This window comes from Mesoplodon bidens (assembly GCF_964165515.1).
Source record: "Mesoplodon bidens genome assembly, chromosome: 6".
In the NCBI taxonomy this organism is placed as follows: Eukaryota; Metazoa; Chordata; class Mammalia; order Artiodactyla; family Ziphiidae; genus Mesoplodon; species Mesoplodon bidens.
This window is the reverse complement of record NC_138162.1, coordinates 12804115-12826641: the sequence shown is the minus strand read 5'-3', so window position 1 is coordinate 12826641 and position 22527 is coordinate 12804115. Positions and strand designations below refer to the sequence as shown.

The 22527-nt window shown below is 42.6% G+C and overlaps 1 protein-coding gene across 3 annotated transcripts in view; it reads right to left on the bottom strand.

Moving 5' to 3' along the window:
- Nucleotides 1-22527, bottom strand: part of TTLL11 (tubulin tyrosine ligase like 11) — a 249721-nt gene that overhangs the window by 185582 nt on the left and 41612 nt on the right. For 2 of the 3 annotated variants that reach the window (XM_081238093.1, XM_081238094.1), the window contains exons 2-3: nucleotides 14539-14635; nucleotides 7601-7734 (exon numbers count right to left, since the gene is read on the bottom strand). In XM_081238093.1, coding sequence (XP_081094219.1) covers nucleotides 7601-7734; nucleotides 14539-14635 — 231 coding nt within the window. The remainder of the gene's footprint in view (nucleotides 1-7600; nucleotides 7735-14538; nucleotides 14636-22527) is intronic. The other variant, XM_081238095.1, reaches the window with a different exon arrangement.

The following is a 22527-nucleotide window of genomic DNA, read 5'->3' as shown; positions in this document are numbered from 1 at the left end:
CACATAAAATAGAATTTAAAGTAAAGAATGTTACAAGAGACAAGGAAGGACACTACATAATGATCAAGGGATCAATCTAAGAAGAAGATATAACAATTATAAATATATATGCACCCAACGTAGGAGCACCTCAATACATAAGGCAACTGCTAACAGATATAAAAGAGGAAATCAACAGTAACACAATAATAGTGGGGACTTTAACACCTCACTTACACCAACGGACAGATCATCCAAAATGAAAATAAATAAGGAAACGGAAGCTTTAAATGACACAACAGACCAGATAGATTTAATTGATATTTATAGGACATTCCACCCCAAAACAGCAGATTACACTTTCTTCTCAAGTGTGCACGGAACATTCTCCAGGATAGATCACATCTTGGGTCACAAATCAAGCCTCAGTAAATTTAAGAAAATTGAAATCATATCAAGCATCTTTTCTGACCACAACACTATGAGATTGGAAATGAATTACAGGGGAAAAAATGTAAAAAACACAAACACATGGAAGCTAAACAATACATTACTAAATAACCAAGAGATCACTGAAGAAATCAAAGAGGAAATCAAAAAAATACCTAGAGACAAATGACAATGAAAGCACAATGATCCAAAACCTATGGGATGCAGCAAAAGCAGTTCTAAAAGGGAAGTTTATAGCTATACAAGCCTACCTCAAGAAACAAGAAAAATCTCAAATGAACAGCCTAATCTTACACCTAAAGGAACTAGAGAAAGAAGAACAAACAAAACCCAAAGTTAGCAGAAGGAAAGAAATCATAAAGATCAGAGCAGAAATAAATCAAATAGAAACATTTATTCTATAAAATTAGAAATGAAAAAGGAGAAGTTACAACAGACACTGCAGAAATACAAAGCATCCTAAGAGACTACTGCAAGCAACTGTATGCCAATAAAATGGACAACCTGGAAGAAATGGACAAATTCTTAGAAAGGTATAACCTTCCAAGACTGAACCAGGAAGAAATAGAAAATATGAACAGACCAATCACAAGTAAGGAAATTGAAACTGTGATTAAAAATCTTCCAACAAACAAAAGTCCAGGACCAGATGGCTTCACAGGTGAATTCTATCAAACATTTAGAGAACAGCTAACACCCATCCTTCTCAAACTCTTCAAAAAAATTTCAGAGGAAGGAACACCCCCAAACTCATTCTATGAGGCCACCATCACCCTGATACCAAAACCAGACAAAGATACTACAGAAAAAGAAAACTACAGACCAATATCACTGATGAAAATAGATGCAAAAATTCTCAACAAAATACTAGCAAACAGAATCCAACAGCACATTAAAAGGATCATACACCAAGATCAAGTGGGATTTATCCCAGGGATGTAAGGATTCTTCAATATACACAAATCAATCAATATGATACATCATATTAACAAATTGAAGAATAAAACCCATATGATCATCTCAATAGATGCAGGAAAAGCTTTTGACAAAATTCAACACCCGTTTATGATAAAAACTCTCCAGAAAGTGGGCATAGAGGGTGCCTACCTAACATAATAAAGGCCATATATGACAAACCCACAGCAAACATCATTCTCAATGGTGAAAAACTGAAAGCATTTCCTCTAAGATCAGGTACAAGGCAAGGATGTCCACTCTCACCACTATTATTCAACATAGTTTTGGAAGACCTAGCCACCATAATCAGAGAAGAAAAAGAAATAAAAGGAATACAAATTGGAAAAGAAGTAAAACTGTCACTGTTTGCAGATGACATGATACTATACATAGAGAATCCTAAAGATGCCACCAGAAAACTACTAGAGCTAAGCAATGAATCTGGTGAAGTTGCAGGATACAAAATTAATGCACAGAAATCTCTTGCATCCCTATACATTAATGATGAAAAATCTGAAAGAGAAATTAAGGAAACACTCCCATTTACCATTGCAACAAGAAGAATAAAATACCTAGGAATAAACCTACCTAGGGAGACCAAAGACCTGTATGCAGAAAACTATAAGGCACTGATGAAAGAAATTAAAGATGATACCAACAGATGTAGAGATATACCATGTTCTTGGATTGGAAGAACAAATATTGTGAAAATGACTATACTACCCAAAGTAATCTACAGATTCAATGCAATCCCTATCAAGTTACCAATGGCATTTTTTACGGAACTAGAACAAAAAATCTTAAAATTTGTATGGAGACACAAAAGACCCCAAATAGCCAAAGCAGTCTTGAGGGGAAAAAAAAAAATGGAGCTGGAGGAATCAGACTCCCTGACGTCAGACTATACTACAAACCTACAGTAATCAAGACAATATGGTACTGGCAGAAAAACAGAACTATAGATCAATGGAACAGGATAGAAAGCCCAGAGATAAACCCACGCACTTATGGTCAACTAATCTATGACAAAGGAGGCAAGGATATACAATGGAGAAAAGACAGCCTCTTCAATAAGTGGTGCTGGGAAAACTGGACAGCTACATGTAAAAGAATGAAATTAGAACACTCCCTAACACCATACACAAAAATAAACTCAAAATGGATTAGAGACATAAATGTAAGACCGGACACTATAAAAACTCTTAGAGGAAAACATAGGAAGAACACTCTTTGACATAAATCACAGAAAGATCTTTTTTGATCCACCTCCTAGAGTAATGGAAATAAAAACAAAAATAAACAAATGAGACCTAATGAAACTTCAAAGCTTTTGCACAGCAAAGGAAACCATAAACAAGACGAAAAGACAACCCTCAGAATGGGAGAAAATATTTGCAAACGAATCAACAGACAAAGGATTAATTTCCAAAATATATAAAGAGCTCATGCCGCTCAATATTAAAAAAACAAACAACCCAATGCAAAAATGGGCAGAAGACCTAAATAGACATTTCTCCAAAGAAGGCATACAGATGGCCAAGAAGCACATGAAAAGCTGCTTAATATCACTGATTATTAGAGAAATGCAAATCAAAACTACAATGAGGTATCACCTCACACCAGTCAGAATGGCCATCATCAGAAAATCTACAAACAATAAATGCTGGAGAGGGTGTGGAGAAAAGGGAACCCTCCTGCACTGTTGGTGGGAATGTAAATTGATACAGCCACTATGGAGAACAGTACGGAGGTTCCTTAGAAAACTAAAAATAGAATTACCATAAGATCCAGTAATCCCACTACTGGGCATATACCCAGAGAAAAACATAATTCAAAAAGACACATGCACCCCAATGTTCATTGCAGCACTATTTACAATAGCCAGGTCACGGAAGCAACCTTAATGCCCATCAACAGACAAATGGATAAAGAAGTTGTGGTACATAAGTACAATGGAATATTACTCAGCCATAAAAAGGAACGAAATTGGGTAATTTGTGGAGACGTGGATGGATCTGGAGACTGTCATACAGAGTGAAGTAAGTCAGAAAGAGAAAAACAAATATCGTATATTAACGCATATATGTGGAACCTAGAAAAATGGTACAGATGAACTGGTTTGCAGGGCAGAAGTTGAGACACAGATGTAGAGAACAAACATATGGATACCAAGGGGGGAAAGTGGTGGGGGCGTGGGGGTGGTGGTGTGATGAATTGGGAGATTGGGATTGACATGTATACACTGATGTGTATAAAATGGATGACTAATAAGAACCTGCTGTATAAAAAAATAAATAAAATTCAAAAAATAAAAAATAAAATAAATAAATAAATAAATAAATAAATAAAATTCACAAGGCAGATCAAAAGACTATAATGGCCAAGACAACTTTGAAAAAGGAGAACAAAGTTGGAGGACTTTCACTACATGATTTCAAGACTCCTTATAAAGCTGTAATAACAAAGACAGTGAGGTATTGGCATAAAGATTGACAAATACATCAATAGAATAGAGTAGAGAATTCAGAAATACACCCAACACATGTTTGAGCAACTGTTTTCAACATAAGTGCAAAGGCTAGTATTCTCATCAAACATTTTTGAAGCTATTTGATATCTCATGTAAAACAAACAAACAAGAAAAAGTGAATCCATACCTCACATTATATTAAAAAACCAACTCAAAACAAATCATAGACCTAGACTTAAAACTATAAACTTGGAGACAAAAACATAAGAGAACATCTTTGTGAACTTGGGTTAGCTAAAGGTTCCTGATATATGACACCAAAAGCATGATCCATATGAGAACAAATCAATTAACTGATCTATCAGAATTTAGAACTTGCTCTTCAAAAGATACTGTTGAAAGGATGAAAAGACAAGGCACAAACTGGGAGAAAATATTTGCAGTTGGTATATCTGATGAATACATGTGTTCAAAATATATAAAGAACTCTCAAAACTCAACAATAAAAATAACTCAGTTTTTTAAATGGGTGAAAGATGTGAATAGATATTTCATCAAAGAATATATTTGGATGGCAAATAAGCACATAAACAGATGCTCAACACCATTTAAAAAAAATAAATTTATTTATTTATCTTTGGCTGCATTGGGTCTCCGTTACTGTGTGTGGCCTTTCTCTAGTTGCAGCGAGCAGGGGTTACTCTTCGTTGTGGTGCGTGGGTTTCTCATTGTGGTGGCTTCTCTTGTTGCGGAGCACGGGCTCTAGGCATGCTGGCTTCAGTAGCTGTGGCACGTGGGCTTCGGTAGTTGTGGTGCACAGGCTTAGTTGCTCCACGGCATGTGGGATCTTCCCAGCCCAGGGCTCGAACTTGTGTCCCCTGAACTGGCAGGTGGATTCTTTTTTTTTTTTTCCTGCGGTACGCGGGCCTCTCACTGTTGTGGCCTCTCCCGTTGTGGAGCACAGGCTCCAGACGCGCAGGCTCAGTGGCCATGGCTCACGGGCCTAGCCGCTCCGCGGCATGTGGGATCCTCCCGGACCGGGGCACGAACCCATGTCCCCTGCATCGGCAGGTGGACTCTCAACCACTGCGCCACCAGGGAAGCCCCTGGCAGGCGGATTCTTAACCACTGTGCCACCAGGGAAGCCCAACACCATTAATAATTAGGAAAATACAAATTAAAGCCAATGAGAAACCACCACACACTTGTCAGAATGGCTAAAATTAAAAAGACTGACTATTACCAAGAGCCGGCAAGGATGTGGAAGAACTAGAATGGTCATAGTTGCTGATGGGAATACAAAATGGCACAACCCACTTTGGAAAACGATTGGTACTTTCTTTAAAATTAAATGGACACCTACTATATGATCCAGACATTCTATTCCTATGCATTTACTCAAGAGAAATGAAAACATATGTTCACACAAAGACTTATACATGAATGTTCATATTACCTTTATTTGTAACAGCTAAACACTGGAATCAATCCAAATGTCCAGCAGCAATTGAAGGTATAAGCAAACTGTGGTAAATACATTTAATGGAACACTCCTTAGTAATAAGAAGGAATGAATTATTTATGAAACAATACAGATGAATCTCAAAACATGTTGAGTGAAAGAAGCCAGACCCCTCCCACCCCCAACACACACAGAAAAGTATCTGCTGTATGATTCCGTTTATATAAAATTCTAGAAAGGGCAAACTCATCTTGACTGAAAACACATCCATGGTTGCCTGGCAGTGGAAGGTAGAGGGCAGGGAGGAGAGGAACAAAAGGATTATGAATGGACGTGAGGAAACATTGCGGGTGATGGATATGTCCATTATCTTCATTGTGATGATGGTTTTATGGGTTTATATATATATATCAAAACATAGCAAGCTGCAAAGTTCAAATATTTGCAGTTTAACTGTACTTTAGTTAAAGCTGTTTTTTAAAAAATTTATGAGACACATAGGCTATCTGCATAGTCTCAAAATATCTCCCCACAAGATACTTAATGATTACAAAGGGAAAAGTAGTAACTTTATAGTTGAGAAACCTAGCAGATACTACCTTGACTAAGTGATCAATATTAACATCACCAGACATCTTGACATCATGTATCTCTCCTGATATGCTGCACTGAGAAGGTCACAGCATCGCTTTTGTGGTATTCTACCAAAAATGTGTAATCTGAATTTAATCATGAGAAAAATCAGACAGAACCAAGTTGAGCGACACTCTTAAAGAAATAACCGGTCAGTACTCTTCCAAAGAATCAAGGTCATGAAAAACAAAGACAGACTGAGGAACTGTTACAGCCCAGAGGAGACCAAATAAGGAGAAATAAAAACTGAAGGCAATGAGGGAATATGGGGTGGATGCTGTACCAGAAAAAGGTCATTAGTAGGAAAACAGGAAAAATGCAAACAAGGTGTGTAGATTATGTAGTAATACTATATCAATGTTAATTTCCCAGTTTCAGTAATTATACAAGATGTTAATATTAGGAGAAGCTAGATGAAGGGTGTATGTCCTGCATATGAATAGTCATGGCAGCTTTATTTTTAATATCCTCAAACTGGAAATAACCCAGTTGCCCATCCATTGGTGAATGGATAAATTAAGTTGGGGTATATTCATAATGGAACACTCTTCAGCAATAAAAATACAAACTACTGACACAACAAACATGGATGAAGCTCAAAAACATAATTCTCAAAAAAAAAAGACTCAAGAGAGTACATACTGTATGATTCCATTTATATGAATTTCTTGAACAGGCAGAACTAATCTGTAATGAGAATGCAGATCAGCAGTTGCCGGGGCTGGGGGTTGTGAGGCATGATGGCAAAAAGGCACAGAGGAGCTTTCGGGGATGATAGCAACGCTCTTCTCACTTATCTGATTTTGAAGACACAGCTGGTATCTATCTCATTTAAACTCAGTCTTGCAGAATACTTAAATATACAGTTGTAGAAACGGGACGGAAAGTTATTCCCCGTAGCGACAGTGGCGTAAGCAAAGCCACAGAAGTGGGAGATTGAGGGGTGAATAGAGGGACCAGCCGATCGCTTTTTTTTTTTTAAATTAACTGTGCGCATAATTTGCATACAACAAAATGCACCCATTTCAACTCGACAATTCGAAGAATTTTAAGAAATGTATACAGACCCGTGTGACCACCATTCCATAGAGAGCTTCCTTTTCAAAATTACCACTTCAAGCTGTTTTTGTTTACTGTTTGGATATGGAATGGGTCACTTGAACATTGATTCTGGAACAAATTTAAAGCAGGACACTTAGAAGGTTTCCCCCTCAGTTTGTCAGACCTACTCACTGGTCTTGAATGAGAGCCCAACCTCCCACATTTCATGCCACGAGATGCCAGGGAGACCACACTTCTGGGATTCACCCAAACAGCCCCAGTCCGCGTGTGGACTCAACACTCTGCTCCAGGTCTGACTCCCTGGCTCTGCAGACGCCCTGACCCCATGATCTAGCTCCTGACACCATCCTCAGGCCTGTCTCCCGGTGTCAGGACCCACTTCTTCAGTTTACCTGCCTGTCATCCTACCCGTCCAACTCTGCAAGCTGCCTTGATCGCAGCAACACCTGCTGTGTCCTGTTAAGACACCCCCTAAAGCAGTCTCAGCTTCCTGGGGACCCCTCGCCCCAGCTCCCAGCACACAGGACCCAGGACCAAGTTGCAACCATCATAGAATTCAAGCATCATGGGGACGAAGTGCCACCTACCTGAGCCACAAAGAGCTGGAACTCGTCAGGCAGAATCCATGAGCGAGGGTAGAAGTTGTACTCCTCAGGAAAGAGATTCTGCATGATTCTTACTGCTCTGCTCAGAGTAATTTTACGCACCGTCTCCGTCATGCCTGGGGAGAAGAGAAGTTGTGAGGTTTTAACAACAGTGGGCCACTAGCTATAAAACAGCCATAATTGGGGACTTTTCAAACCACCCACCCGACATATTCACTTTTTCAGACAGGATTTTTAAAAAAGGGCTGAGTGGTTCCCCACAGCAGTGATTCATGGTTTGGAAAGACCTAGCAAATTAATGAAAAACTTGAGGGAGTAGATGGATATTTTTTTCTCATAAAAATGAAACATCAATTTAAAAGAATGAGTTTCCACCTAGTTTATTATTCCACTCTTTGCCAGCCCCCTAGATAACAAATAAAGAGAAGAATTCATATCTTGTACTTAAAACTTAATATCCGCTCTAATTCTGGGCCACCATGCACACCTCTGGGATTCCTTCCATCTCGTACCCTGGAGAATATTAACTAGTGGACTCTGGTTACATTATGAGAAGCTTAATTAAGTTGCTTTGTTTTAATCTTTCATGAGTATTAAAGGTATAAAACAGAAAAATACACACCTTTCAGCAGAACATCTGTCTCCTTGAAATAAGGACACGAAGTGGAGAGGTTAGCACAGCATAATTTATAGTTTAACAGGGAAAAAATGGAATCTGTAGGAGTTCTTCAGTTATGAGTACTGAAACTGACATTGATCATATCTCATTAATTTGCCCAGAGGGGATGGAAATGTCTCACTTATGAAACATTTTAAAAGAATGGTAGTTTTTTTCCTTGTCACATCTTTAGAAATGCTGACAAGAAAAGAAACGGAGTATATATCTTAGCAAATTTTAGGCAAATAGGTAAAAATTATTTCAACTTTTAGCATGCTTATTTCTTAAGGCAAATATCACTGCTCAAAAAAATGGAGACTAAAAATGGCCTTCACCCTGAAAGGGGCTACACAGTTCCATCAGTAACTAGAAATTTGTTAGCAAAGTCATTTTTAATAGAAAGTACAAAGTTCCAAGTCAGCTTTGCAGGTCCAAATTATTGCATTGCAAATGGGCAAAGTCAGAATGCGTGAGGTTTCTCTAAACTACGTTCAGGAAGCAAAGGGTGAACGTTGAGAATGAAGGCTTTAACAATCTACTTCTTGCTTCCCTCAGCATATTAAAAAGAGCAATAAAAATCTAAAAGATGGCAACTTCAAGATGTCAGTGCCTAGGTTCTTAGTTCTTGTTTAGAAGGAGACAGAGAAGGATTAAATAAGAAATAAAGGAGCTTTAAAGGCACTAATAAACTGTGCTCTAACACGGCTTCTCCGATATTAGAGAAAACTCACTGAGGACACTTTTCTGAACTTTCCAAGAAATCAGTATGCATCCAGAAAATTAGAGCTATTTCCTTTTATTCCCCCATGAAATTAGAATTTTTGAGTTATAAACACTGGAGCTGAACGCAAAGTACACGAAATTCCAACTTCTTTGGAAATGTTTTAGTTGTATTTCACATTTTAGTTATAGTATTAAACTAAAAACCTGCTTAACTGAGTGCAACACAGCACCTTACAGCAAGTACGTGATGCCCCCTGGCCAAACAGTGTTGTGGTATTGTCCGAGTTTTAACGGCAATGGGACAGGAGAAGGTTTGCTTTCAGAAATCTCTCGGGAGGTCAGAAGGACTCACATAACACACATAGGAGTGCTGTGAGTACACGAGTGTGGTTCGAATGCTCCAGAGAAGTTTTGTGAAAACCAATGTCCAGCAAATGGAGTAAGTATTCATTTTAAATCTGCGATGGCTCCTTTTGTCATGGGGGTCACCAGCCCCCATGCCGGCTAACAGATCTGTTTCTGAGTTTACATCTGTGTCTGTCTCCAGATAGTTCTCTACAAAAACCAGCCAACTTAAGAAGCATCCCTTCAAGCCAGTGGCTACTTTTCCCACAGGCTGTAGACGCCTCACCCCGAACCCTGCCTCAATGCCTGTCTCTGGAAGGCAGCAGTGTCAACCTCCCTCAATCCACTTTTACTGACACCTTTGCTCCTCCGCCATCTTTAAGCTGCAGGGGAAAGCATCTCTGAGCCCTCACGAGCCCCCAGGTGGTAGCTGCAAGCATGCCTGCCTCTGGCAGGGGCTCAGAGACGGATGTGGGCTCTGTCATCTCTCAGTAAGACGCGGACAAGAGTAGCTGCACCAGAGCATATGCTTCCAGAGTACATCTGTAAAGAGGGAGGTCACTATCAGGCCATGCTGGCTCCAGACTCTGCCTACCTTCTCCAAGCAGCTGCAGCACGTGACCCCTCCCTGTGACGCCTGCCCGAGGCTCTGGGACCCATTCTGACCTGAGGTAGAAGCTCTAGGTCCAACCATTAGCCCATTAGCTCCCCTTTGGGGAGCTTGGACCCTTTCTTTGTAGTCCAGTTAGATAAGGAGGATTTTAACTACTTCTCTGAGGCTCTCGTGCCTGTCCCCAAAGTTTGGTCACCGGTCCTTGGTTCCTGGTGCCTGAGTGGCTGCCTCAGCGATGCCTTTGCCCTGCAGTCTCTGATGTTCCTTCTCTGTTCCCCCTAAGCCTCCCCTGCAAGGGCTGGGGTCCTCCTGTGACTTGAGCCCACTGGCTGGGCTCCTGCTATACCAACAGGTTCTTTTGAGGCTGACCGTCTACTGCACTTCTCAAGGTCTGTTCCTAGATGTCCCTGTTGTGGCCGTTCCCTTATTGGTTGGGAAAAACCCCTAACTCAGGCTGGAGCTTCTCACCCAAGAACTTGCCTCCTGCCACTGCTTCTGGGCCTGGGTTCTTCTGTCTGCCTCACTGGAGTCCCAGGGCCTCGGGTGGTCTTGGGCCATTGGCGTTACACAGGAGTCTGATCCTCAGGCTTGCCCACACAGGCCTACTTAGCCCAATTTAAGACAAAATGAAACCAATCAAACACACAATCTGAGCTATGTTGGGAGTATTCAATCCAAGTATAACTTAGAACAATAATTCTTGGCAAAACCACCAAACAACAAGCAAACGTTGATACTTTGAGATCCTGGATACTGCAGTGGCCTCTTAGCTGTTTCCTCTCTCAGCCTTTCCAGCCCAAACCCCCCACCTGCACCCCTGCCTCCAATGCATCCCCTCTGGCAGATCTTTCCAAATTGCAGGCTGGGCCACGTCACTCTCTAGCTTAGAAACTTCTCAGTGGCTCCCGGTGAACTTTGGGCCCTGCCTTTCACCCCTCCACTGCCCTATCAAACTTGACCCTTTCTAACTAGTATGGGCCACGTGCCCTTTGCTGAACGAGCAACGTGCAAAGCATTCCATGTCTTTGCACTCCGTCTGCTCCCTTGATTTGCGTGGGGGACAGGCCCATCCATCCCTGGAGGCTCGGTTCACATGCAATCCTCTTTTCCAGGATCTCTCGCCCTGCCTGCCCCCCAAGCAAATCTGGGTTAGGTCACGTGCCCTTGTTCCAAATCCTCACAGCATCCCAAGCTTCCTCTGGCATGGCGCTTATTTTGTATTTGACTTCCCTCTTTACGTGCTTTTCTCCTTGTTTTTGTATCCCTAGCCCAGACCAGTGCTTGGCAGATGGCTGTCCCCAGAGATCCCTCCCTGGAGCCCCCTCCTCCTCTGACAAAGTCCCCTCCTCAGGGTGGGCTCTCAGGCACCACCCGCCACGTGTTGCCGTACATCTCAGACCCGGAAACTCAGTAAAAAAACTGTTGCTTGCAAAGCTGAGAATTGACGGTTCTAGGCTTTCTTAAGGCAAAGACATATCTAAATCAGATTATTTTTAGTGAAAGCTTAATTCATCAGTTAAGATATAATAACATATCTTGAAGGAAATTGCCCATAGAAAAGTGGCTAAAATCTAACGTGCTGACACGAACAAAATAAATTACTTCCATATGCGTATCCAAAAGTTTTCAGTTTATTCAGCATGTGAAGTGTTTATCCTTGCCTGGCACGTCCACTAGAACTTGCTCTAAGTAATACACAATGCATACAAAATGCATCTTCAGAATAATGGGATATATCACAGACAGAAGATAAGCATGGACACCAACTGGAGCCAAAGGACAGACCATTCTGGAATCACCCCATTGCTAAGGATTGTTGTCTTTCACAGGGCAGAGGGTGGGGCAGCCCTGGCCCACTGCCTACAGGCCTGCTTTGTCATTGGAGCTAATTAATTGCTGTTAGTAAAGTGGAAAATTGGACGTACCTATCACTGGCACATGGAATATGAGATGGGGCAAACGTGCTTCTTTAGAATGAATATTCTTATATCACCTTTAATGAAACTAGTCCTTTGAGTGCATTTTTTTCTGTATTTCTATTTGCATCCCAAATGTAGAGCTATAGCGACTCCTTCCTTCCTACTCTCGGCCATCAGATGAGGCGTGAGCAAATGGGGAACATGTCAGTGAAGCCTCATTTGATAATTCATGTCTTGGGAACTCTGTCCATAAGAGTTGTTATTCTTCCAGATTATGTTCTCCCAATATCCCACTAAGTCCTTTCAGTGGCATCAAACGTCACCTTTTATGAGCAGCAAGACAGAGAAAATAATAGTTATCCCATTAAACTGTGCAAGAACCCTGGCTGCGAGAGTCCTCCTTGTTCTCTGACAAAACACTTTCTCCTCTAAGAACCAATCTGACCTTGGGTGAATTTTCTAGCTCTGTTCCCCAGGAAACCAATAAAGGGAGAAAGTTAGCTGTGTGACTAGACAACAAAGCATATGGTTAAAATGATCCCTTATTGGCATCTTGCATAAATACCTGGTAGGGAGCCACAGCTCCGGGCTTTCCTAAGTGTAGTGAATCTTGTAACTTAGCATGACCCTGGTGGGGACCCTGGAAGCTGTGCTGTGGAGGAGCTATGTGAGCTATTGGCTCCTACAGGGTTTCTAAGTCAAGGTAGACCCACATCCACCAATGGGGATCTTGTCTCTTTGCACCTGAGCTTTCACTTAAGGAGCCAAAGACTAGCTCTGGAACCCTTGCCATGACACCACTGAGAAGAAATGTCTGACACTGACTCGCTGGCAAGCTGTGTTTCCTGTCCTGTATCCTTGTAAGTAAAGCTGAGCCAAGTGGCCCATGGTGGTCTGTTTGCTTAGTTGAAAAACCTGCTAGTGGACATGGCATAACTTGCCAATATATAACGTATGGATATTGGGTTTTCTGAGAGGTATTTTCTTAAAGATGTGGCATGGAATGCCAAAGGAAAAGAATAAGTTGATCCTCCTCTTAAAAATAAGCATAAATAAAACAACTAGAGAAAACAACTACACTCTGGCTGCAACTACGTGAAAGTGATACATAACATGGTTAAGGTTTGGGAGAAATTCTAGAAGTATTCACCTTGTGGTTTTGTTAAATGAGGGATGGGATTCAGGGTGGTGTGCTTTTTAAAAATTATATATTATTGTATCCTATATGGTTTGTGCCTGTTATGTTAAAACTTCTGAAAATAAGTGGGACCCTTTTGGCTGGGATCATACCCAGATTAACCAAGTGTCCCCTTCTCCCTACACATGCCCACTTAACTTAACCAGCCTCTTCACTTAGCCATTCAAAATAATGAATAGTAATCATGGCAGAAGAGGGTGGTAGAGATTGAAAGTAAAACGGAAAGGTATATGATGGGGGGGAGGCTGGGAGTGGAGAGAAGGGGCATCTCAGAGTGTTGGCACCGAGCCCCCCTTGCAGTCTCACTAGACAATAGTCTCACTAGACAATGCCTTCAGGTTAAAGGCAGAGGCTGTCCGCAGCTCCTGTTCCCAGTATGGAGACTGGTGTGTTTCGATTTTAAAATGGTACCTGCAAATAGGATACTTAAAGGAAATGGAAGCTGCGAACCCCATTTCTGTGATACTGTCCCAGAATTTTAGTACTTCTGTTTTCCGTCTCCTGCAAATTAAATAGAAATTGAAATGATCTATTTTGTTTTATTTGTTTGTTTATTATTTTAGTGCAACATGCAGCTTTTATTAATGTGAGACTAACTCTGTAGGGGGAACGGTTCATTTTATTGCTTTAAGGTCCTGCTTTCTCCTTTCCCTCCAATAGGCATAAAACTAGGGCTGCCTCCGATTCGCCATCAGTAGGTGAGACGGCAGTTACGGAGGGCCTCGGTGTGCCTGGAAGGACTGCAGGAGCCGTGGGAACATCCAGAAGTGTAGGAGGCACGGTCCCTCCCAGGACCTCACGGTATACCTGGGCAAGCCGCACACGTAGACGTATTCAGAGTCCACCTTCACTGAGTCATTGAAATGTTCCAGAAACTATGGTGAGTGCAAATGGTCTATTTTTTTTTTTTTGGCCTTTTGAGAATATAGTCCCCTCATGACACTCCCATATTATACCTGAAATCCAAAAGGTGAAAGTCATGTTCTTCCGCCAGTGGAATTAGACCAGAAGAGCCTGTCTTTTTTTTTTTTTTTTTTTTTTTTTGCGGTAGCGGGCCTCTCACTGTTGTGGCCTCTCCCACTGCGGAGCACAGGCTCCGGACGCGCAGGCTCAGCAGCCATGGCTCACGGAACCAGCTGCTCCGCGGCATGTGGGATCTTCCCGGACCAGGGCACGAACCCGTGTCCCCTGCATCAGCAGGCGGACTCTCAACCACTGCGCCACCAGGGAAGCCCAGAGCCTGTCTTTTTACGTTTTGGAACCTCCAGTCTTTAAACCCTTGGTGGGTTAAGTCCTGATCACCTTGCCTCCCAAGGTCACGGCACTGAGGCAGCGTGTAGGCAGTCATTCCCAATTAAGAGCCCTCCAGTTTGATGTCAAAACACCGTCATGTTTTTGTCGAAGAGCGTACCCTGAGGCTCAGCCCTGGAAACGTTTTTAAATGCCAACAATAACAGTGGATACCTGGAAACTTGTTCACTAGACCGGAGAATATGTCACTGTCGTGAAATGAAACTCCATGCCAGTAGATGTCACAAGGCAAGCGTCGGCCAAATGGGAACTAGAAGAAAGAGGGGAAATGTGATGAATGACGGGAACAAGAAGCGCAGCTCCGGCACCGAGGGTCTCTTCTGTACAAACTCCCAGCGGCCTGGCCCACATCACATGATTTAATCCTCATAATAAGCATGTGAAGTTGCTGAGCTTCTTTCCCATGTTACAGGGGAAGAAACAGATTAAGACGGGCTAAGGAACTGTCTCAGGGTCACAACCACTAAGAGAGACAGAGTTCTGATTCTGCGTGGCGGGCACTATACTAGTGACCTTACAGGCACACTTTTGTTAGAATCCTCATAACCATCCTAGAAAGCATGACGTCCATTTCACTGATGAGAAAATTGGGGCTGAGAGGGGTAATGTAACATGCCCAAGGCTGCACAGAGCTGCAAATGGGAAAAGTCAAGAACTGAAATGCAGGGCTGAATTCCAAACCATATTTCTCTTTATCTGAAGACCGCAACATTCAAACCAGTCCCCCCAGAACGAGCTTTCACAATCTCTTTCTATCTCTTTCTCTCTCTTCCTCTATCTCTTACACACACACACACCACACACACACACACACACACACACACACACGGTCCACAAGGGCAGGATATATTCCCCAGTGCCTAAAACGGTTCCTGGCATTCAACAAAGACTTTTTGAATGAATGAATGAACAAACAAACCAGGAATGGTCCTGTGACTCACGATGAGATAACCAGGTTCTTTCTTCCAGGAATATGGAAATCAGAGATGCCCAGCAGCCTCTGCCGGCCCTTGCACTGGAAGTGATCAAAAGCCAGAGCCCCGCAGCTGTGCTTGGCCGTGTGCACAGCCTGACAGAGAAGCAAAGGCAGCCAGTCTGCTGAGAGGAGAAAGGAGCAGGTGCAGAGAGAAAAGCAGAGATGAGTCCATGTGGCCCTGGCAACACAGACTGAGTGGCCTCAGTTCCCAGGGCTTCTAGGTCCTCGGTCCAGACCCTTCTGAGCTCGGCTGTCCCTTCTGTCCTTGGATCCTGTAAGGCAGCCTCATACCCATAGAATGCATCCCCTTTGCACAAGCTATAGGGTTTCAATTACTTGCAACCAGAAAATCCCTCGCTGAGACCAAAGGGCCTGCTCTTTCTACTACATCTTGCTGCCTCTCAACAAGTTCTGCACTTACACAATGTATTTTTTAAATGTGTAACTCAGATGACCCTCCTTAAGGGAAAAGAGTGAGGACACGTTGTTTCATATTTAGAAGCTGCTTGTTAAAATTCCAAATGGGGCTTCCCTGGTGGCGCAGTGGTTGAGAGTCCGCCTGCCGATGCTAGGGGACGCGGGTTCGTGCCCCGGTCCGGAAGACCCCACATGCAGCAGAGCAGCTGGGCCCGTGAGCCATGGCCGCTGAGCCTGCACATCCGGAGCCTGTGCTCCGCAGCGGGAGAGGCCACAACAGTGAGAGGCCCGTGTACCACAAAAAAAAAAAAAAAAAAAAAAAAAAAGTCCAAATGAAGAGAAATGTTAACACATTAAATAAAATCATCCAATTTTCCCATACTAAGACTATAGTTAATCAGAATTTTTATCTGCTCCAAGTTGAGAGGGCTAAGTTCCAGTGAGAGAACACAGCATTACCAATGAAATGGTGGTGACTCAATGCTTTCCAACGATTCCAAATTAAAATGAAGGCAAACAGACTCAAGGCCTTTAAATCATTCACATTATCTCAAAACTGTGCCAAAGTGAGACATATAGTACACACTCTATTAGCATTAACAACTTCCATCTATAATTTATAGCACTTCACTCATTTTCTTTGCATCCAATGGACTGAAGTTATTAATTCAGTAGTCATAAATACAAAGAGATACAACATATGTTATTTTCTTACAGCTATTAAGTGCTAATATAGAGGAGGGAAAAATAACTTAACCAGGGAGGTTCCACTAAAAAGCAGACTATCCAAGCAAAGTTTACTAAGATCCAAGTGGCTTTGCTGCCCACACTGCAGGAGCAACACCTGCTCCATGTCAGTGGATTACTGAGGACTCCTTATCACCCTTATGATCGCCTTTCAGTTCCTGGCACTTTCATGGTTCCTAAATCAACCTTTCATTCAGAGCCCTTAGCTCATTCAGTTTTGAGAAACTATCTTTTTCTAAATCAATTTTTTCGGTAATTTCTTTGTGCCAGGCACTGTGCTAGGTACCGAGAACACAGAGAAACACAATTTTAAGTAGGTCCCAGGACTTCATAATCCCACGTCTTTTTAAGATCTTTTTAAAAACTGCTTAAACAGCTAACATCATGCTCAATGGTGAAAAACTGAAAGCTTTTCCTCTAATATCAGGAATGAGACATGGCGACTCACTTTTGCCACTTCTGTGCAACACAGTATTGGAAGTTCTAGCCAGAGCAATAGGCAAGAAAAAGAAGTAAGAAGCATCCAAATCGGAAAGGAAGAAGTAAAATTACGTTTGCAGATGACATGATCTTATATGTAGAAAATCCTAAAGATCACACACACACACACACACACACACACACACAAACTGTTAGAAATAATAAATGAATTCAGCAAAATTGCTGGATACAAAATCAATACAAAAAAATTAGCTATTTTTCTATATATTGACCATGAACAGTCCAAAAAGGAAATTAAGAAAACAATTCAATTTACAATAGCATCAAAAAGAATAAAATACTTAGGAATTAACCAAGGAGGCAAAGACTTGTACACTGAAAATTACAAAATGATGCCGAAAGAAATGAAAGACACACATAAATGGAAAGATATCTCATGTTCAAGGATTGGAAGACTTCATATTATTAAGATGTCAACACTACTCAAAGTGATATATAGATTCAACACAATCCCTACCAAAATTCCAGTGACCATTTTTTTTTGCAGAAATAGAAAAATCCATATCCTAAAATTCATATGGAATATCAAGGGATCCCAAATAGCCAAAACAATCTTGGAAATGTCACACTTCCTGATGCCAAAGCTTATAACAAAGCTACAGTAATCAAAACAGTGCATAAGATAACAATGAGATACCATGACAAAGCTTAGAATGGCCAAAATCCAAAACACTAACAACACCAAGCGCTGAAGAGGATGTGGAGCAACAGGAACTCTCATCCATTGCTGGTGGGAATGCAAAATGGTACAACAACTTTGGAAGACAGTTTGGCAGTTTCTTACAAAACTAAACATACTCTTACCATATGACCCAGCAGTTGTGCTCCTTGGTATTTACTCAAATTAGTTAAAAACTTATGTCCACAAAAAATCCTCCACGCAAATGTTTATAGCAGCTTTATCCATAACTGCTAAGACTTGGAGGCAACCAAGATGTCCTTCAGTAAGTGAATGAATAAATAAACTGTGGAACAGCCAGACAATGGAATTTTATTCAGCACTAAAAAGAAATGATCTATCAAGCCGCGAAAAGACATGGAGAAATCTTAAATGCATATATTAAGTGAAAGAAGCCCATCTGAAAAGGCTACATACTGTATGATTCCAATTATATGACATTCTGGAAAAGGCAAAACTACAGAGACAGTACAAGGATCAGTGGTTGCCAGGGGTTAGGAGAGAGGGAGGAATAAATAGGTAAAGCACAGGCAATTTTTAGGGGAGTGAAACTACTCTATATGATACCATAATGGTAAATACATGTCATTATACATTTGTTTAAACCCATAGAATGTATACCACCAAAAGTGAACACTAATGAACTATGAACTTTGGGTGATAAGAATCTGCAATGTAGGTTCACTGATTTTAACAAATGTACCATTTTAGTGTACCGTGTTTTTGATAGTGCATATATGAGGGTAGTGATTATAAGGGAAAAAAATCTCTGTTCCTTCTGCTCTATTTTGCTGTGAACTTAAAGCATCTCTAAATCAAAAATGATAAAAATAAATTTTAAAAACAGTATGGTACTGACATAAAGACAGACATATAGACCAATGGAATAAGATAGAGAACCCAGAAATAAACTCTCACATATATGGTCAAATGATTTTCAACAAGGATAACAAGACTATTCAATGGGGTAAAGACAGTCTTTTCAACAATTGGTGTTGGGAAAGTTGGACATCCACATACAAAAAGTTGAAGTTGGACCCTTACCTTACACCATATACAAAAATTAACTCAAAGTGGGTCAAAGACCTAATCATAAAAGCTAAAACTATGAAACTCTTAGAAGAAAATATAGGAGATAATTTTTTTTTTTTTGCCGTACGCGGGCCTCTCACTGTTGTGGCCTCTCCCGTTGCGGAGCACAGCCTCCGGACGCGCAGGCTCAGCGGCCATGGCTCACGGGCCCAGCCGCTCCGCGGCATGTGGGATCTTCCAGGACCGGGGCACGAACCCGTGTCCTCTGCATCGGCAGGCGGACTCTCAACCACTGCGCCACCAGGGAAGCCCTAGGGGATAATTTTCATGACATTGGATTTGGCAATGATTTCTTGGATATGACAACAAAAGCATAGACAACAAAAGAAACAAATAAATAAATTGAACTTCATCAGAATTAAAATTTTTGCATCAAAGGACACTGTCAACAGAATAAAAAGGCAACCCAGGGGGCTTCCCTGGTGGCACAGTGGTTGAGAGTCCGCCTGCCGATGCAGGGGACACGGGTTCGTGCCCCGGTCCGGGAAGATTCCACATGCCGCAGAGGGGCTGGGTCCGTGAGCCATGGCCACTGAGCCTGCGCGTCCGGAGCCTGTGCTCCACAACGGGAGAGGCCCGCGAACCACACACACACACACACACAAAAAGGCAACCCATGGAATGGGAGAAAACATTTGAAAATCGTAAATCTGATAAGGGATTAATATTCTGAATATATTTTAAAAACTACAACTCAACAAAAACAACCCAGTTAAAAAATGGGCAAAGGATTTAAATAGACATTTCTGCAAAGAAGATATACAGATGGCTAATAAGCACATGAAAAGATGCTCAACATCACTAATTATTAGGAAAATGCAAATCAAAGCCACTTCACGCCCATTAGGAAGACTATTATAAAAATAATAATAAAAAGGAAATAACAAGTGTTGATGAGGATGTAGAGAAGTTGGAGCCCTTGCGCGTTGGTAACGTTAAAAACCACCGTGGAAAACAAAAATTATCACATGATCCAGCAATTCATCTTCTGGGTATATACTCCAAAGAACGGAAATCAGGGATTCAAACAGATGTTGGTACACAAATGTCCACAGCAGCATTGTTCACACTAGCCAAAAAGTAGAAACAGCCCAAGTGTCCACTGATTATCCATCAATAGGTAAACAAAATGTGGAGTATACACACACTGTACTATCACTCAGCCTGAAGAAGGAATGAAGTTTTAACACCCGCTACAACATAGAAGAACCCTGAAGACATTATGCTAAGTCAAGTAAGCCAAACACAGAAGGACAAATGTTGTATGATTCCATTTCTATGAGGTAACTGGAGTAGTCAAATTCACAGAGACAGAAAGTAGAATGGTGGTTTCCAGCAGCTGCAGGGAGGGAAGATGGGGAGTTATTGTTTAATGTGTGCAGAGTTGCAGTTTGAGAAGATGAAAATGTTCTGGAGATGGATGGTGGTGATGGTTGCACAGCAACGTGTATTTAATGCCACTGAACTGTACACTTAAAGACGGTTAAGATGGTAAATTTTATGTTATGTATATTTTACAGTAAAACAACAGTGACGACAAAACTCTGCTTACACCCCACCTCCCAGGCTAAGGGGCCATTCACAGCTCTATTCTGAGCTCTCTGGAGCCTGGAATGCTGCGTGGATTTTCACGGGGCAATTGAAAATTGACAAGGGCTTCTAAGACTCCCCAGTCCCCATTTTTCTCAAGTTCACCACCATCCTCCCAGTTACCTGGGTTCTAAATCTGGGAATCATCTTTCCTTTTCTCTTCTTCAAACCCTTTTGGAAAAAGCACTGGATTTGGGGTCAGAAGACCTGAGAGTTCTAGACTTGTCTCTGTTCACTTACTATCTATGAGAGCTTAAGTAACCAGGACCTCTGTGTCCTTGGTACACTGAGATGAGGAAACCACCGGGTAGTGACAGGGACCAAACAAGATAATGGAAATGAAAGTGCTTTGTATGCGCCACAGAACAATACAAATCTGAGTTCATCATTAAGTATTTTACTCATTAAGTGTGAGGAACCTACTTAGTGGCACAATGTGTCTCAGGTGCCAAAGACACATGGGAACACGTCTGCCTTCATGGAGCGCACAGTCCATGGGCAGAAGAGGTTGAATCAAAGTTACATCAGTGTTATCACTACAAAGCCCGGTGAGGGCTGTGAGATGAGGCCCGGAGAGCAAGGAGAGCCCAGGGGACCGAGCACATCCGGGAAGTCAGAGAAGGGCACCCTGAGTCAGGAGACCACGTGTCCACCAGCCCCGGGGCAGCTCCAGCCGATGTCCCAGTGTCAACATTAATAGCGCCTCTTTTCACTTTCAAATGTATCCCAGTTCGGGCAACAAATCAAATGGTCACTTCATTCCTGGGAAAGGGCTATTAGAGCCGAGGTTGGAAGGAAGACCAGGTACAAGGTGAAGAGGAAGAGTGTTCCAGGCAGAGAGAACAAGCGTGTGAAAGCCCAGAGGCGGGACTTACCGGGGCCCACTGGAAACCCTGCAGGAAGGTCAAGGTGGCTGGAGCACAGCAGACGAGAGGAAAGGAGTGTGGGACGGGGCTGAAGACTGAGGCAGAGGCCGCCCACGCGGGCCTGTACCCCAGTGCCCAGTGGAACAGTAGGTTGGTCCTCGGGGAGGAGGATGACTCGCTGGGCAGACTGCATAAGAGGGACCAGAGAGGGAGAGAGCATGAGCCCTAAAAGGCAAGGGGAACAGTGTGAGTGTGGCTGGGAGGTCAAGCAAGATGGGAACTTAGACGTGATGACATGGGGAGCGTCGGAGCCACTTCAGTCCTCAGTGATCACCTTGGTGATCCCTTCAGCACGTCGTACCATGCTTATAATTTGCCTGCACTGTTAAGTATTTCATGTGTAACCCTTATGTCCCTCATAACACTACAGATTTCCAGGATCACAGCAATTGGACATACTGTCTCAGGTCCCCAGTGATGTCTAACCAGGCATCCAGTGGGCTTTAGGACCAAGGAGAATGAGAAGCATAATCCTGAGAACCCTTCTGATGCCCTCTTCCTCCCCAGTATCCTACTGGTCAGCAAGTCTTCTGGTTTATCTCCTCATTTATTTTTTTATTTTTTTGCAGTACGCGGGCCTCTCACTGTTGTGGCCTCTCCCATTGCGGAGCACAGGCTCTGGACGCGCAGGCTCAGCGGCCATGGCTCACGGGCCCAGCCGCTCCGCGGCACGTGGGATCTTCCTGGACCGGGGCACGAACCCGTGTCCCCTGCATCGGCAGGCGGACTCTCAACCACTGCGCCACCAGGGAAGCCCCTCCTCATTTATTTTAAAGTTTCCTCTCCTTCCTTAAACCCCAATGCCTTAATTTGGGGCCTCCTTTCTCACTGGGATGAGGACCACACCAGCCTCCTCCTCAACCTTCCCCCTCCCCGCCCCCCCAAAGTCTCCCCTTCCTGTCTACTCGACACCCAGAGGGATGTTTTATTAAAGCTCTGACCATGTTACTCTTTCACTCACAACTCTTCCCACATCAAAGCTCCAAGCCTGGTCTCAGAGACACTTCCCAAACTCCCCTCTGCCACCCCGTTTGCTTCAGGTTGGGCCATGGACACCTTGGGCACTTGCACTGTTACTGCCAGACTACTTTTGACATTGAACTCACAGCACTTTTCTGTTTTGTGGCCTGGGTTTCCGTGTGCCATTCCTTTCGCCTGGGATCTTCTGACTCAGCTGGACCGTCCGTGAAGCTGTCTCACCAGCTCCCCCTTCT